The 18,310-nt window shown below is 41.9% G+C and overlaps 1 protein-coding gene across 4 annotated transcripts in view; it reads left to right on the top strand.

The window, feature by feature from the left end:
* Nucleotides 1-1,054: 1,054 nt before the first annotated feature.
* The window catches only part of LOC122562292 (mitochondrial Rho GTPase 1), a 98,079-nt gene continuing 80,823 nt past the window's right edge, over nt 1,055-18,310 (top strand). For all 4 annotated transcript variants that reach the window (XM_043715098.2, XM_043715099.2, XM_043715100.2 and 1 more), the window contains exon 1: nt 1,055-1,287. In XM_043715098.2, the coding sequence (XP_043571033.1) occupies nt 1,251-1,287 (37 nt within the window). In that variant the 5' untranslated portion in view covers nt 1,055-1,250. The remainder of the gene's footprint in view (nt 1,288-18,310) is intronic.

The following is an 18,310-nucleotide window of genomic DNA, read 5'->3' on the forward strand; positions in this document are numbered from 1 at the left end:
TTACAAAGTGATAATAAGATTATAAAGCCACATTGACTATATAATCGGTCAAGATATTTAAAAATTGAGTTCTAGCTCTTTGCACTCCAGATGAGCTTGAGACCCTGAGGTTTGCAAACATATGAGAGGTCTAATATGGGATGGATAAAGAAACTATTTCCACTGGTTGGAGACTACAGAACTCGGGGCCATTCTGGAACTCTCTACCAGTTGTCAGCGGAGAAAGAAACAACAGGATTAGAAAGAATGAAAATACCTACTCTAACATTGAGTGAATGGGAAGAATAACACAATACAGATTAATCAGGTAAGAGTTGGGAATAAAGAACAAAAGAGATGATAGAGAAAATTAGAAATAGAAAGTGCTGCAAAAACTCAGAAGGTCTGGCAGCATGTAGGGACAAAGAGGCAGGGTTAACATTTTGCGCTGAAAAGTGTGTTGCTGGAAAAGCGCAGCAGGCCAGGTAGCATCCGAGGAGCAGAATCGATGATTCGGGCATAAGCCCTTCTTCAGGAATGAGGCTGGTGTGCCAAGCGGGCTGAGAACACCAGCCTCATTCCTGAAGAAGGGCTTATGCCCGAAACATCGATTCTCCTGCACCTCGGATGCTGCCTGGCCTGCTGCGCTTTTCCAGCACCACACACTTTTCAGCTCAAAATGTTAACCCTGCCCCTTTGTCCCTGGATGCCCTATCAGTTGTTTACTTTAAATTTGAGATAGATAGCAGAACTAAGCAGAACTGCTAAAAGATATGAGTCAAAGGCAGATACAGTGTATGGAGTTAGACCAATCAATCACGACCTCATTGAACAGCGAAACAGGCTCGAATTGGCTGAATTGCCCACCACTGTTCCCCTCTGCTGCCAGCCCTGGAGAGGCGCGCGCGTCGGGAACGTGCGTGGGCGGGGACGCGCGAAGTCTTGGCGGTGCGGGGCAACGGCGGCGCATGCGTAGACAGGTGACATTTAGGGTCTGGCTGAAGGATGGCGTAAAGTGGAGGCCGGTGGGGGACATTATTGGTGGGTGGGCGGGTTTTATTCGTGAGGAATCAGGGGTCGTCCCCTGAACGTCTGCCGCCAGGTGACCCGCCTCTGAACTCTCTCTCTGGAGCAAATAATCAAAGCGGGCGGCGCGGCTTGTTGGGCCTGGTCCCATTGCTTGGGCCTAAATTTCATCGGTCCTCCTGGGAGACCGGTCCGTAGCTCGTCTGTCATTCGGGCTGAGGTCGAACCACATCGGGGGAGCAAAAATGAGGAAAGACGTGAGGATTCTGCTCGTCGGAGAACGTGAGTTTGAACTGAATGTGTTGGGAGAAGGAAATTGTCCCCATCCGCAGCTGTCAACACTTTGCAGGGGTTACCAGCCTGAGGCCTGGGCACAGGCGGGGAGAGGAGCTGAGTGGGAGCGGGGGGAAATCAGATACGCTGCACGCATTCACTACCCTTCTCCCACTTTACTGTGAAAGGAGTTGGTATTTAAGAGGAAAGATGCTTGCGAGAAATCCACTGAGGCGGCAGCATTCACGTTGTCGTGTACCCGCGGACGTGACCTTCCCACTGCTACTATATATTGAGAAGTGAGAATCTAAAGCGTTAAAAGTGGTCAAACGGTGGAGTAAACTGAATGGAGATTAGTAATTTCGATCTCCAGACTAACGGTCTGGGAAATCTCTCGCTGTGGTAGACGGTGGGATATGAATCTGGGAACCGACTCTAATGTCAACTGTGTAACTATAGTCGTCGTCATAAAGAAACATCTTGGCCATGCTCTCCTCTTGCCAATTAAATCTGACATCCTTGCCGACGTGTGACATTAGACCTACAGTAATGTGGTTGACTTTTAACTGTGCTTCAAGCAATTACGGATAGACAATAAATGTGGGCCTAGACAGATGTCCACATCTCATGAATGAGTGAGCATCTTTTAGCATCTAATGAAAAGAGGGTTAGGGAGAAACTTTTGTTTGGATAATCATTTTAGTTCATGGATATAGGAAAGATGTTAAACTTGAAATGATTCAGAAAAGGTTTATAAGGATGTTGCCAGGCTTGGAGAGTTTGAGCTAGAGGAAAAGGCTGAATGGGTTAGAACTATTTTACCTGGAGTGTCGGATGCTGAGGCGCAACCTTACAGAGGTTTATAAAATTGAGGGGCATGGATAGTATAAATAGCCAAGGTTTTTCCCAGGTTGGAGGAGTCTAAAACTAGAGGACAGAAGATTCGACGTTTCGGGCACATGCCTTTCTTCAGGCATGTGCCCGAAACGTCGAATCTTCTGTTCCCTAGATGCTGCCTGACCTGCTGTGCTGTTCCAGCAATAAAGTTTCAGCTTTGATCTCCAGCGTCTGCAGACCTCACTTTCTTCTCCTAAAACTAGAGGACATTGGTTTAAGGTGAAAGGGAAAAGATTTGAAAGGGACCAGCGGGGCAACTCTTTCACGGAGAGGGTGATGCATGTATGGAACGAACTGCCAGAGATGGTGATGGAGGCTAGTACAATTACAGCATTTAAAAGACATCAGGGTAGGTGTATGAATAGGAAGAGTTTGGAGGGATATGGGTTAAATGCTGGCAAATGGGACTAGGTTAATTTAGGATATCTGGTTGGCATGGACGAGTTGGACCAAAGGGTCTATTTAAGTGCTGTATACGTCTATGTCTGTGACTTTGTGGCTATCCCCACTGAGAAGGCGTATGATTGTTTCTCTTTCCCAAATTCTTCTGCCGCCTTTTTGGTATGATGTCTGCTGTCAGTATTATCCTTTCCTGTTGCCATTCTAATGTCTTTTCAACTCAGTTGATCCCGTATTAGAAAGTAAATTGTACTTTACTTGGGGCTAAAATAGCTATCTCATTCTTGAATCCTGTACCTTCCTTACCAGCTGCAGTCATAGTTATACATCATAAAAAACAGATCCTTGGATCCAACCAGTCTTGCTGAACATAATCCCAAACTAAACTAATCCCATCTGCCTGCACTTGGCCTACAAACCGCCAAACATTTCTTAATCATGTATTTATGCAAATGTCTTTTAAATGTTGCAACTGTACCTTCATCCACCACTTCCTCTGGAAGTTCATTCCACATATGAACCACTTTTAAGGTAACAAGAGAAAGATTTAAAAGTATAGCCCTTAGACTTGAAATCCCCTACCCAAGGGAAAAGATACTGCCTTATCTGCTCTGAATCCCACCAATCTTACAGGCAGTCCAATGTCTCCTTTTGTGAATTCTCAAGAATAGTGATCACAGTTTTCCACTTCTTTATCCATCTTAATGGTTAGAAAATTGAAGGCAAGAGAAAATGACATCTTAGCCAGTGGCACAAAGAGCTTCATTTTTTCCCTCTGCTCTAGAAGTGAGGTAAATATTGGCCAGGATATTGGGTGAACTCTCCTGCTTTTCATTGAGAATTGTTGCACCCTTCAGAAAAATGCTTGTTAAAATATCCAGTGTTCCAGATGACACTTGCCTCACTGAACTGTTACCCTCACGTTATGTCATCAAATCTCTTGAGTGGAAATTTGAAACCTTCAGATTCTGATACAAGAGTGGTGACTGCAAGCCATGACTAACGTAATTGATTATGGGGGTGGTGTGGATTTTGAGGTAGTGGAGGGAATCAGTAAGATTTGTAATAATGTTTGAAGGGAGTACCCACACAATATTTTGGAGTAAGGCAGGCCTTATTTGATATTTGGAAAGGAAACGTTGCTTGTTGGAGAGGGAGCTGCTCCTGGTTGTGCTGTACCACAGGTGAACCTTTGGGGCCATGGAAGATTTGTGCTTCAACCGGAAGCTTTCATAGAGATTCCATAACATCCATTCCCATTTAATCAGCCAGTTCTCTGTTAACAGTCACTTAACAACTAACCTGCTACAAAATGTACATTTTTTTAAAAAAAAATCTTCTGCCAAGTATTTTTGTCAGATAAAAAGTACTGCAGTTGCTGTAATCTGAAATAAAAACAGTAAGTGCTGGAGAAACTTAGCAGGTCTGGCTTCATCTGTGGAGAGAGAAACAGAATTGAAGTTTCCAGTCCATTGTGACTTCTTTGAAACTGAAGAAGTTATATTGGACTCAAAATGTTAAGATCAACTAGGAGAAAGTGAGGACTGCAGATGCTGGAGACCAGAGTTGAAAAGTGCGGTGCTGGAAAAGCGCAGCAGGCCAGGCAGCATCCGAGGAGCAGGAGAATCGATGTTTCGGACATAAGCCCTTCTTCAGGAATGAGGCTGGTGTTCTCAGCCCGCTTGGCACACCAGCCTCATTCCTGAAGAAGGGCTTATGCTCGAAACGTCGATTCTCCTGCTTCCTGGATACTGCCTGGCCTGCTGCACTTTTCCAGCACCGCACTTTTCAGCTCAAAATGTTAACCCTGCCTCTTTGTCCCTACATGCTGCCAGACCTCCTGAGTTTTTGCAGCACTTTCTATTTCTAATTTTCTCTATCATCTCTTTTGTTCTTTATTCCCAACTCTTACCTGATTAATCTGTATTGTGTTATTCTTCCCACTCACTCAATGTGAGAGTATGTATTTTCATTCTTTCCAATCCTTTATATTTTTAATTCACAGCTGTTAGAGCTCTGGAAAATGGAAGTAACAATCTCACATTCTCCTTGACATTCTGAGGAAGAAGATAATACAATAGGACAGTAACAATACTGAAGATAACTTACTTATAATTGCTTCCTACAACTTTGCTTATCAGGGCACTTAATAACTTGAGGAGTATCCCCAATTTACTGAGTTTAAATTTGCAATGTTAGTGAAAACCAGATGTTAGACCATGAATTCTCATTTCCCTGGTGGCAAATTCATGCTAGTGCTGGAACATTAATGGAAATATATCTAGCTATGCCACACCCAATCACCACTAAAGTCTGATATACATCTAGTGTAATGAAACCTGACAGAGGTCAGAACTATACGCCATTTTAACTCTTATGCATTTAGATGCTCTGACTTTCATTTGTTACCATTGAGGGTGGGTCATCGAATCCCTGCAGTGTGGAAATGGGCCCTTTGGCCCAGCAAGTCCACACCAACCCTCCAAAGAGTAACCCACCCAGACCCACTCCCCCACTACTCTATGTTTAACCCAGACTAACGCACATCCCTGAACACCATGGGCAATTTAGCATGGCCAATTCACCTAACCTGAACATTTTTGGATTGTGGGAGGAACCTGGAGCACCTGGAGGAAACCCATACAGGCACAAGGAAGAATGTGCAAGGGAGACACCACGCAGTCCACTGAGGTTGGAATTGAACCTGGATCCCTGGCACTGTGAGGCAACAGTACTAACCACTGAGCCATCGTGCCATCCTAGGTCATACTGTCGACAGATAGAAAACCCAGCTCGGATTTAATTTGAGTTGTAATAAACGTGAATGTATAAGTTGTGTTATGAAGAGACTTGAGTTCGTAGGACGTGACATTTCACTATCAGCTGTAATCCCTATGAATACTCGACTGTGTGGAGAAATCATTAATTATTGCCATTAGCTTTCTTTCAACTTAGAATCACTAGTTGATTGGTTCATGAGCTTTCCTCTGATTCAATTTTTCTGTTAGTTGAGGCTGACCAATCAGATGGTATAAATATACCAATGTAGGCAAAACTTGAATTATGGTACAGTATATAAAAATGAACTTACTTTAAGTCTCTGTCTGACCAAAGAGCAGGTATTGCAAAATCCATTTAACACCACAATGCCCCAAGTCTTTGAATCAACTCTTACCCTAAATATGTAGTATGTGTGTTGTGTTTGCTACGCATATTCAACATGAACTACTGGCAGAAGTTACAAAACAGTAATGTTCTCATATTTATCAAGGACATAGATAATACGCTATAATGATACAGAAAGCTCAGATTTTGAATCGATTGACAAGTTTTTTTTTCAGTTATCTAAATATTGAATAATTCTTGGGATGGGGTGAGGAGGGGTGATTATCTTAAATTTCAGACACTCTGTATCTGTTAGAGCTTAGAAGAATGGGAGATGAACTTATTGAAACATACAATGTCCTGAGGGGATTGGGTAGGGTGGATGCTGAGAGGATATTTCCCCCTGTGGGTAGACACTAGATTTAGGGAGCACAGCTTAAAAATAAGAGTTTCTCGTTTGATGATGAAGTTTTTTTTCTGGTTGTGGGTCATATCTGTGGAACACTCTCCCCAGAGCTGTGAAGGCAAGATCATTGAATAATTTTAGGGCAAATAAAGGTAAACTTGTAACTAATAACTGACAACCGGAAGCGGCAGAGACAAACCACTACAAATGCCGGAAGAAAGATCACAGAAGCGCTTCACAGGAGGCTCCCCAGCACTGAGGATGTCATCTAGACAGGGGACGAAACATCTGCAACACAAATTCCCAGCTCGGCGAATAGGAACAGTCCATTAGAGCCCTGTGAGACTCTCTGCCATTTAATAAGAACTGATCTGATTGTGAGCTCAACTCCACATTTGTGTACAACCTGATACTCTTAGATTCTTGACTAACAACGAAGACACTCTGCATTTGAAAATATTTAACAGCACTGTCTCCATTGATCTCTATTGAAGAGATCCAAAGACACTCAACCCTCTGAGAGAAGGCTCATTTGCACCTTAAAATAGGTGACCCCTTATTTTTAAACTCTCTCTTGCTTAGTTCCCATCTCTTTCACAAGGCGAAACATCCTTTCGGGATGCACCTGTCAAGTCCCGTTATGTATCAACAAGATTGTCTCTAATTCAGTTGAACACGAATGAATGCAGACCTGACCTCTCCATCCTTGCTTCATAATGTTACAACCCATCCAAGGTATCTGTCCAGTTCTAGGCTTTGTATAACATCTTATGTTCTTCCTTAAATAAAGAGTCCCAAATTGTGCACATGTGGTCTCACCAACACATTATACTCCCACAGCAAAACGTCCCACTTTCAACCCCAAAAGAGAAAATGCTGGAAAATCTCAGCAGATCTGGCAACATCTGTAAGGAGAGAAAAAAGCTGACGTTTCGAGTCTAACTCCTTTTCTCTCCTTACAGATGCTGCCAGACCTGCTGAGATTTTCTAGCATTTTCTCTTTTGGTTTCAGATTCCAGCATCCGCAGTAATTTGCTTTTGTCCCACTTTTAAATTTCATTCCTCTTGTAATAAGCAACCGCATTCCATTTGCATTCCTAATCACTTGCTGTATCTGCATACTGGTTTTGTGATTCATGTAATAAGGCATCCCGATTTCCCCCCTCGTCAGAACTCTACAGTTTCTCCCTATTTAAATAATATGCTGCTTTTACGTTCTTCCTGCAAGATGGCTAAGTTCATATTTTCCCACATTATACTTAATTTGCCAAATTCTTTGCCCAATCACTTGACCACTTTGTAGACTCCCCTTAGGTCATCTTCACAACTTTGTTTCCTTCCTATCTTGTGTCATGAACAAATTTAGCCACTATAAATTTGGTTCTGTCATCTGAGAAATTTATATACATTGTAAATAGTTGATTTTCCAGCACTGATCCCTTTGGAACATCACTCTTCACAACTTACTAATGCAAAAGTGACGCCTTTTTTTAACCTGTTTAGATTTTTAGATTAGATTACAGTGTGGAAACAGGCCCTTCGGCCCAACAAGTCCACACTGACCCGCCGAAGCGAAACCCACCCATACCCCTACATTTACCCCTTACCTAACACTACGGGCAATTTAGTATGGCCAATTCACCTGACCCTGCACATCTTTGGACTGTTGTTTTCCTGTTAACAAATCAGTTGTCTTAAAATGCAATGACATTCATGAAATTCTTCATTTTTAGTTCCTAGTTGTGGATGAACTGATACTTGACCATATGTGGCACTGAAGTGTCATTTTGCATTTTGTAGTCTTTGCGCTTGTACACTTCTGCGATGAAGTTAGGAAATACAGAATTTTGTCCTAGCAACAATGAAAGAAAAGTATAAAACTAGATTTGGATTATGTGACTTGGAGCTCTTGGTTATGAAAGTTATATATGTAGAAGATATTTCTCAGGTAATCTTGGTGAGTTGTTGCAATGTATTTTTAAGGAGAAAGTGAGGTCTGCAGATGCTGGAGATCTTCCTGAAGAAGGGCTTATGCCCGAAATGTCGATTCTCCTGTTCCCTGGATGCTGCCTGACCTGCTGTGCTTTTCCAGCAACACATTTTCAGCAATGTATTTTTACTAAATCAAACAATGTTTTTTATATCTCTGTAGTATTGATGCTGCATTTTATGCCTAATAGGGTAGACGCAGACAATTTTCTCCCAAATGCTTATATCATGCTGCACTAACTCCTAGTTCAAATGAGTAGTTGGGTGCCTTGATTTAATTTTATTTTACTTACTTTTTTTGTGGTCAGACAGTTAATTGAAGCAAAGACACATAATGTTTAAATGGGAGGCAGGAGTTACCAAGGAAACAAAAAAAAGTTGAAAATACACACCAGAGAGCAGGTTGTAGTTTCTGATGTTAGCCAGGCTGTCATGTGGAAGTTGTTGAATAGTGATTCCTATGAAAAGTTAGATAGCATTGGGGTAAAAGGAATGTTAAAATAAACAAGCAATCACAGTTGGTTCCACACCAGCATTCTAATTCACAGCTCAATTCTTCTAAGTGTCCGTTTTTGATTATAGCTGAAAATGTGTTGCTGGAAAAGCGCAGCAGGTCAGGCAGCATCCAAGGAACAGGAGAATCGACGTTTCGGGCATAAGCCCTTCTTCAGGAATGAGGAAAGTGTGTCCAGCAGGCTAAGATAAAAGGTAGGGAGGAGGGACTTGGGGGAGGGGCTTTGGAAATGCGATAGGTGGAGGGAGATCAAGGTGAGGGTGATAGGCCGGAGTGGGGTGGGGGGCGGAGAGGTCAAGAAGATGATTGCCGGTTAGGAAGGTGGTGCTGAGTTCGAGGGATTTGACTGAGACAAGGTGGGGGGAGGGGAAATGAGGAAACTGGAGAAGTCTGAGTTCATCCCTTGTGGTTGGAGGGTTCCCAGGCAGAAGATGAGGCGCTCTTCCTCCAACCGTCGTGTTGCCATGGTCTGGCGATGGAGGAGTCCAAGGACCTGCATGTCCTTGGTGGAGTGGGAGGGGGAGTTAAAGTGTTGGGCTACGGGGTGGTTGGGTTGGTTGGTCCGGGTGTCCCAGAGGTGTTTTTGATTATAGTACAGACTTGCATTCTGCTTTGTCATATTAATAGAGAAAATTGTCCACCATTGAAATGGAGTGAGTTAAAAATTCTTTTATGATTCTAAAATTATTTCTGTGGTTATATCCTTGGCATGAACGATCTTTTGTTTACAACGGAGGTGAATGTGCTACTGTTTTCGTGGAAGACCAGAAGAAAGAATAAAAATGGCAACAAAATTGTTTTGGGCACGGTGATTCCAAGACTACATGTAGTTTTGATTACTGCTGTCTTATCTGAAACTAATCCAGCATGCAAAATAAACTGAATACCCTATCTATGCTCTGTTACCATGCCATTTTTAACTAATTTGCACTCCTGAATCGCCTTTTACCATAGTAGAGTGCCCTATTCTGTGTCACAAAAAGACACACTGGACACTGAGCAGACACTGGGAAAGAGAGAAGATGAATAAAGATGTGGTCAGAAGTGGGTTTTGAGGCTTTTTTTTAATTTAAAACTAGGATAAGATAAGCAAGATGGAGAGGTTTAAGACATTTTTCTAGGAGGAAATTATACCCAGTGAAGGCTTCACCACCAATGGTTTGATTGCAAAACTTTTCATGAAGTATACAGTGGCCCAGGCACAAGTAAAGGTTTTTTAAAAAGTCTAAAGAAATGTGGATGCTGAAAATCAGAAACAAAAACAGAAATTGCTGGAAAAACTCAGCAGGTCTGCCAGTGTCTGTGGAGAAAAAGCAGACCAACCCAGTGGCCGTTCTGCAGAATGGAAGAGTTAAGTGTGTAAGCTGAGAAGTGAAGTTCAGTTGGGTGACAACTCAACATTTGAATGTGGAAAGTCATCGAAGGACCTGAAATTGAGAACAATAATTTTGAACTAGAAGTGATATGGAATGGAAAGGAAATTAATTGGGTGAGGAATGAGAAATTGGATGAATGGTGCATAATATCGGATAAAATGCATCCTTGATCAGCTGAAATTTTGGGTATGAACTGGGTACTTTCGTGCTTGAAGGGGACAAATAATTTGTATTAATGCTGTCATAAAAACAAAGTACTGACAAACTCAACAAGTCTGACAACATCTATGGAGAGAGAAAAAGTTGATGTTAGTTCCAAACTGTCTCCTTTGGAACAGTTTATACTATATGACCCTGTTTTAGCACTTAAATAATAATATCTTCAGTTACTTTTTAATTATTTAAAGGAAAGGAATTCTATCAACATAGGTTTTTCATGCTCACAGGACATCTCGAAGTTTTTTGCAATAATTTATTACTTTAAAGAGCAATCTTTATAACATAGGTAAGTATGACAGACAATCTCTATGCAGCAAGGCTCTACAACGTATCTGTTCTTGTTATAGGAGCTCTGATGAAGAGTCATCTAGACTCGAAACGTTAGCTTGCTTTCTCTCCATGCATACTACCTGACCCGCTGTGATCTACAGCATTTCTTGTTATCTGTTTTTATTATGTTGGCCTAAGATTCTGGATAGGAGAAAGTGAGGACTGGTGCTGGAAAAGCACAGCAGGTCAGGCAGCATCCGAGGAGCAGGAAAATCGACTTTTTGGGTAAAAGCCCTTCAACAGGAATGATGAAGCTTTTGCCTGAAACGACGATTTTCCTGCTCCTCGGATGCTGCCTGACCTGCTGTGCTTTTCTAGCACCACTCTAATCTAAACTCTGGTTTCCAGCACCTCCAGTCCTCCCTTTTGCCTAGAAAGTGAGGACCGCAGATGCTGGAGATCAGAGTCAAGAGTGTGGTACTGGAAAGACACAGCAGGTCATGCAGCATCCAAGGAGCAGGAGAATTGACGTTTCAGGCATAAGCCCTTCATCAGGAATCCTGACAAAGAGCTTACGCCCGAAAAGTTGATTTTCCTGCTCCTCAGATGCTGCCTGACCTGCTCTGTTTTTCCAGCATCACACTCTCAACTAAGATTCTGAATGAACTGTTTTTATGTACAGTACCATCTGATCTTCTGTAGTAATTTGAACAAGCAAACAACATTTTGATGTAGTACTTATACATTAGAACGCAAACCTTGGATTGGGGCTTGAAATTGAATCAGTTTTAGCAGTCAGTGAAGTAGATAATGTGATTATTAATAATTCAATTCTTTCACATTTTGAAGCTCTGTAACTTCTCCAATCTAGTAGCCATTTTAAATCACCTAACCAGAAGGTGGTACTCCTTTAGACGATTGTAATTCAAGATTTTCGTTTTTCACTACATGCCAAAAAATACTATGGAATGTCAACAATATAGAAGATTTATCTTTGCAAGCAAAATAGATCTTACACCTGCTTGCCAAATAAAAATAGCCATTTAAGGACTAGATAGCACCTTGTAAAATAATCCTATTTTTAGTGTCAAAATGCATATTTAGGTACATGCTTGAATATACAAGTTAATTCTTCCACCACATTTTTAACGATAATATACTCCAATTCGGAGGTGGCCTCAATTTTTAAGCTCAGAAAAACATTGCTTAGGTTTGTATTCACGTTACAAATCGGTAGATGGAATCAAACAAGCAATACAACCTTTGTTAACAAGAAGTTGCTCAGGAATCTATATAGCAGATCAAATGACTATCAATGAACAGAAATGGGTTCTCCTGCAAAAATCAGTGAAGTATGAAGCTTGTTTCAAATTAAATGTTATGCCATTTGCCAGCTCATCAAATAAGGGGGACTTAATGTTGGTGGAAAACTGGTGGAGAATAGAAGAAGGAAATATCCATATTAAGGAAGATGCCCAAACCCAAATGCATCATTGGGTCAACCAATGGTCTGATATTGAGCAAAATGTATCATATTAGGTTTTTCAAATCATCAGAATAGTTACACAGTCGTGCAGCATGGAAACAGGCCCTTTAGTCCAACTTGTCTGCGCTGACTGGACATCCCAATCTGACCCAGTCCCATCTGCCAGCATTTGGCTCATATCCCTCCAAACCCTTTCTATTCATTTACTCATTCAGATGCCTTTTAAATGTTGGAACTGTACCCAGCACTTCCTCTGGCAGCTCATTCCAGGCACACTCTATCTTCTGAAACGTTTCTCCTCAGGTTCTTTTTCCCCTCTCACCTTCAACCTATGGCCTCTAGATTTGGACTTCCTGCAACACATATATATGTATTTAAATGAACCAATCACGCTGGTCCAGCAAATACTTCAAGGCAGCAGCTAGTTGGTATATTGCTTCTTTATGGAGCAAAATGTTTATTTTTGCAGTGGAAGATCAAGAAATTTCAGAATTTCCAAGAGATCTTGATGCCCAAGTTATCAGTTCCCAGATATTATCTTGGAGAGCAGTGAGTACCCACTACATCATATTGACAGCACAAATGTCCATGAATTTGTTATGCCCAGGGGTTGAACTGCGGAGCATTCCAGTTAGTCATAGAGTCATAGAGATGTACAGCACGGAAACAGACCCTTCAGTCCAACTTGTCTATGCCAACCAGATATCCCAACCAAATCTAATCCCACCTGCCAGAACCCAGCCTATATCCCTCCAAATCCTTCCTATTCATATACCCATCCAAATTCCTTTTGTATGATGCAATTGTACTAGCCTCCACCACTTCCTCTGGCAGCCCATTCCAGACACGTACCACCCTCTGTGTGAAAAAGATGCCCCTCTCACCCTAAACCTATGCCTTCTAGTTCAAGACTACCCAATCCCAGGAAAGGACTTTGTCTATTTATCCGACCTATGCCCCTCATGATTTTATAAACCTCTGAGGTCACCCCTCAGCCTCCAGTGCTCCAGGGAAAACAGCCCTAGCCTATTCAACCTCTCCCTATAGCTCACATTCTCCAACCCTGGCAACATCCTTGTAAATCTTTTCTGAACCCTTTCAAGTTTCACAATATCTTTCCGATAGGAAGGAGACCAGTATTGCATGCAATATTCCAACAGTGGCCTAACCAACGTCCTGTACAGCCGCAACATGACCTCCCAACTCCTGTACCCAATACTCTGACCAATAAAGGAAAGCATACCAAACATCATCTTCAATATCCTATCTACTTGCGACTCCACTTTCAAGGAGCTATAAACCTGCATGCCAAGGTCTCTTTGTTCAGCAGCACTCCCTCGAACCTTACCACTAAGTGTATAAGTCCTGCTAAGATTTGCTTTCCCAAAATGCAGCACCTCGCATTTATCAGAATTAAACTCCATCTGCCACTTCTCAACCCATTGGCCCATCTAATCAAAATCCCATTGTAATCTGAGGTAATCTTCTCCATTATCCACTACACCTCCAATTTTGGTGTCATCTGCAAACTTACTAACTATATCTCTTTTATACTCATGTCCAAATCATTTATATAAATGATGAAAAGTAGTGGACCCAGCACTGATCCTTGTGGCACTCCACTGGTCACAGGCCTCCAGTCTGAAAAACAACCCTCCACCACCACCACCCTCTGTCTTCTACCTTTGAGCCAGTTCTGCATCCAAGTGGCTGGTTCTCTCTGTATTCCATGAGATTGAACCTTGCTAAGAGAAAGTGAGGACTGCAGATGCTGGAGATCAGAGCTGAAAATGTGTTGCTGGAAAAGCGCAGCAGGTCAGGCAGCATCCAAGGAGCAGGAGAATCGACGTTTCAGGCATTCCTGAAGAAGGGCTCATGCCCGAACCGTCGATTCTCCTGCTCCTTGGATGCTGCCTGACCAGATTGAACCTTGCTACCCAGTTCTAGTAGAATTTACATTGTATGAGAAGACGCATTTCCTTGAGGTAGAAATCTGTACAGACAATAGATCAAAATTAAAGTCTGTGTTGACAGTCAAGTTTCGAACAGGGATTTTTGTGCGTATCAATGACAACAGTTGGTTAGGTGAAGATGACTTGGTCGTATGTGGAATTGCTGTTCTGGTGGCTTCAGCAATGTACACAGGTTATTAGCATGAAACATATTCCGATCCCATATAGTCATTAAGATCAAGAGGTACCTGCAAAGAAACAGTTCCCAAACTATAGTTATAATGGGGGTTCTAACAACTTAATTGAATTTTTAGAAGTCTGTCACAACAAGGTTTTCGAGGATCATGTTCACACTGATTGGAATAGATCATTAGTTGGAGTTTAAAAAGAAGTTCACCAAGTGTCAAAATGTGTGCAGCTGATTTGACGTTTTATTTGGTTTTAGTACCAACTTATGGGATGCTTTTAAAATCATAAAAGGAGCGAGTAAACTATTTGGCCCCTCAAACTTTATCTGCCATTCAATAGGATCGTGGCTTATCTGACCATTCCTCATGTCCATTTTCTTGCCTTTTCCCCTTAACCCTTGATTCCCTTCTGTTCAAGAATCTATCTAGCTCAGCTTTAAATATACGCAAGAATTCTGCCTCACAGCTCTCTGTGCCATGGGTTCCAAAGTGTCTCAACCCTCAGAAGAAATTCCACCTTGCTTCAGCCATAAATTGGTGCTGCTTTTTTTCTGTGGCCATGTCCTCTGATCCTTGACTCTCCATTGGGGGAAAACATCCTCGCAGTATTTACCTGACAGGCCCCTTAAGAATCCTATTTGTTCCAATGAGGTCACCTCCCATTCTTCTAAAGACCTGAGTGGAATAGAACATAGAAAAATACAGCACAGTACAGGTCCTTTGGCCCTCGATGTTGCGCCGATCCAAGCCCACCTAACCTACACTAGCCCACTATCCTCCATATGCCTATCCAATGCCCGTTTAAATGCCCATAAAGAGGGAGAGTCCACCACTGCTACTGGCAGGGCATTCCATGAACTCACGACTTGCTAAGTAAAGAATCTACCCCTAACATCTGTCCTATACCTACCACCCCTTAATTTAAAGCTATGCCCCCTCGTAATAGCTGACTCCATACGTGGAAAAAAGTTCTCATGGTCAACCCTATCTAAACCCCTAATCATCTTGTACACCTCTATCAAGTCTCCAATGAAAACAGCCCCAAGTGCCTCAGCCTTTCCTCATACGATCTTCCTACCATACCAGGCAACATCCTGGTAAACCTCCTCTGCACCCGTTCCAGTGCCTCCACATCCTTCCTATAGTATGGCGACCAAAACTGCACACAATACTCCAGATGCGGCCGCACCAGAGTCTTATACAACTGCAACATGACCTCAGGGCTCAGGAACTCAATTCCTCTACCAATGAAAGCCATATGCCTTCTTCACCGCACTATTTACCTGGGTGGCAACTTTCAGAGATCTGTGTACATGGACACCAAGATCCCTCTGCTCATCCACACTACCAAGTATCCGACCATTAGCCCAGTACCCCATCTTTTTGTTACTCTTACCAAAGTGAATCACCTCACACTTACCTACATTGAACTACATGGAATCCCAACCTGTTTAGCCTATAATTAATGCACAAACTGTAATCATTCAGAAAATTGGAATGTCCAGTTCAATGAATGGAGAGGGTGGTGATTAATGTGGAGGGATGATTATGAAACTGAAAATGCCATGTCTGATGCTAATGGGATCTGTACAATGAAGCCCATAGCCAAAATGACTTGGAATGAATTTGGTGAACTTTGTGTAAATGCCAGAAGATGCTATCTGTGATTGTTTTTTGGTTAAAGCTGTATTTGTAGAACCATTTCATTAAATAAAATATGACACATGGAGACCACTGACACCAACAATGATGGCTCATATTTTATACTCTGCATATAACTTGATTTCCATTTTTGGAAGGACATTTTAAAGGTTGAATTGTACGTTGTGATCTACAGTAATTTCCTCCAAACTTTTAATTTGAAAAGTAAGATGCAGTTGCAATACCAGTTTTTAAGCATTATTATCAATGACCGTGTTATTTCAAAGTCATACAGTAACTACAGTCATAATCATTATTGTGTTTGTGTAGGTCTACAAATTGCAGAAGTCAGGAGGTTAAGAGGTGATCTGATGAAAGTCTTCAAGATATTCATAGGAAAAGACAGGGTAGATAAAGATAATTATTTCCGCCAGTTTAATATTCCAAGTTTTGGGGATAAAATCTAAACTTTAGGGCCAGACCATTTAGGAGAGATGTTAGGAAGTACTTTTATACACACAGGCACAGACAGACGCACACACAAAATTTTAAATTTGAGATGCATTTTTTTGGTAAACAAAGATAATAGGGGATATGTGCCAAATGCAAGTATATAGAGTTAGACCACAGATCGGCGATGATCTCATTGAATGGTGGAACAGGCTCAAGGGGCTGAATGGCTGCCTTCTCTTCCTATGTTAGGTTGGGCTCAAAATATTAACTCTTCCTATCTGCAAAGGTCATGCCAGATCTGCTGAGTTTCTCCAGCACTTAGAAATAACAAAGTGTAGATAGCATACCAGTCAATCACTAGCATCAGGCCATGAACATAAATAGTTTTTTTAAGGATTTTGCGAAGATTTGTAGCTCGGGTTGTGGATGCGGTTGTTGGTTTGCTTGCCGAGCTGGTGGGTTGTTATACAAACATTTTGTCACCGTATTAGGTAACGTCATCAGTGTAACTTCCGTGAAGCGATGTTATTCTACTCCACTTGATGTTTATATCATCTGGTCTGTTAAGGTGGGTTGTATCATTTCCGGCTTTGCTCAACAGTAGTTTGTTTATGGGGTCTATTTCTACATGCTTGTTGATGGCATTCTGAGTTGAAAACCAAGTCTCTAGCAATTCCTGTGCATGTCTCTGGTTAGCTCGTCCTAGGAGAGTCAATCTGCTGGCCTTCCTTGTCAGTGTGTATTGAGATGAGGGGGAATTGGTTGAACCCCATCCAGCAGCAAAGCGGCACGACCAATTCTCCCTCATCCCAATACACACTGACAGAGGGCCAACAGATTGACGGGGACAACGTAACTGTCCTGGAAAGAACTAACCAGAGACAAGCACGGGAATTCCTAGAGGCCTGGTTTTCAATGTGGAATGCCATCAGCAAGCATGTACAAATAGACCTCCTATAAAAACCACTGCAGTGTGTCACAAAACTGGTCTTTTTTTCTAAAAGCTGGGTTTTTTTCTCAACGATACTATGTCCTTGGTTTTTTTTCGGCGGGGTTGCAAACAGGCAGGGCTCCAAACGGCTGGGTTTGGTGCAGAGATGAAAGGCCTTTTTGTTTATATATAAACAGATGAGACTTTAGGCCAAAGCTTTTATGTTTTTAGAAGTAACCTGTATAAGTCAAGGGGGTGTGGCCAGTTCTCAGCTGAGCAGTTCAGTCCAGAACTAGTTAGGAAATTCAGCTGTGGAGCTGTGTGGAAATAGGTTGCTAAACTCTCTCTCCTTCTGCCCTTCTAACTTGAACCTGTAAGCCTTTGTTTCATTTTTTACTGTGTTTAAGTGGGTTTGTTTTTTGGAACTGTTGTGTACATTTGAAACAGCATAATTAAGTGTAGTTTAGATAGACTGGATTTCGTAGACATTCTTTTTTTGCGTGTTTCATTCTGTAATTTTGTGAATAAATTTTTGTCTGTTTTAAAACCTGGTAGTCAACCTAGCTAACGTACTCTGGATAATTTTCACTGTACACTTAGCAAAACAAAATGCAAAGTTATGGTCTGGGCTACCTGCTTAAGAATATTTTGAGTGGTCTGGCCTAGTCCATGACAAGAGCAAAACCAGAAATGAGACAACCCACCTTAACAGACCAGATCATATAAACATCCTAGGAGAGTCAATCTGCTGGCCTTCCTTGTCAGTGTGTATTGAGATGAGGGGGAAGTCACACTGGTGATGGTATCTAGCATGATGATGAAACATTTGTATGACAACCTGCCAGCTTGGAGAGCAAATATAGGTGAGAATGGCAGTGCTACAAACCTAGATGATATTACACATTGCATTTTGGATGGCTAATATTGAAGCTGCAGGAATTACTTTTCACATATATTAAAGATTTGCAATGGCAGGACGCTCTTGAATGTAGGGACTCCACCCCAAGTGACCGAACGATTCCATGAATTATGATAGGTTTTGCATTTGAAAATTAGCATGTAAACCATATAGCCAAACTCTAGTGATAAATGAGTCCACAGATTCTAACACGTTAAGGGTGCTGTACTGGTTTGTAATTCAGGGGCATCAACAGCCTGGGTTCAATTCTCCACTGCTGAGGTCACCATGAAGGTCTAGACTTCACC

This window comes from Chiloscyllium plagiosum, unplaced genomic scaffold (assembly GCF_037043375.1).
Source record: "Chiloscyllium plagiosum isolate Xiang-an unplaced genomic scaffold, Cpla_swu_hap1 HiC_scaffold_25, whole genome shotgun sequence".
NCBI classification, from domain to species: domain Eukaryota; kingdom Metazoa; phylum Chordata; class Chondrichthyes; order Orectolobiformes; family Hemiscylliidae; genus Chiloscyllium; species Chiloscyllium plagiosum.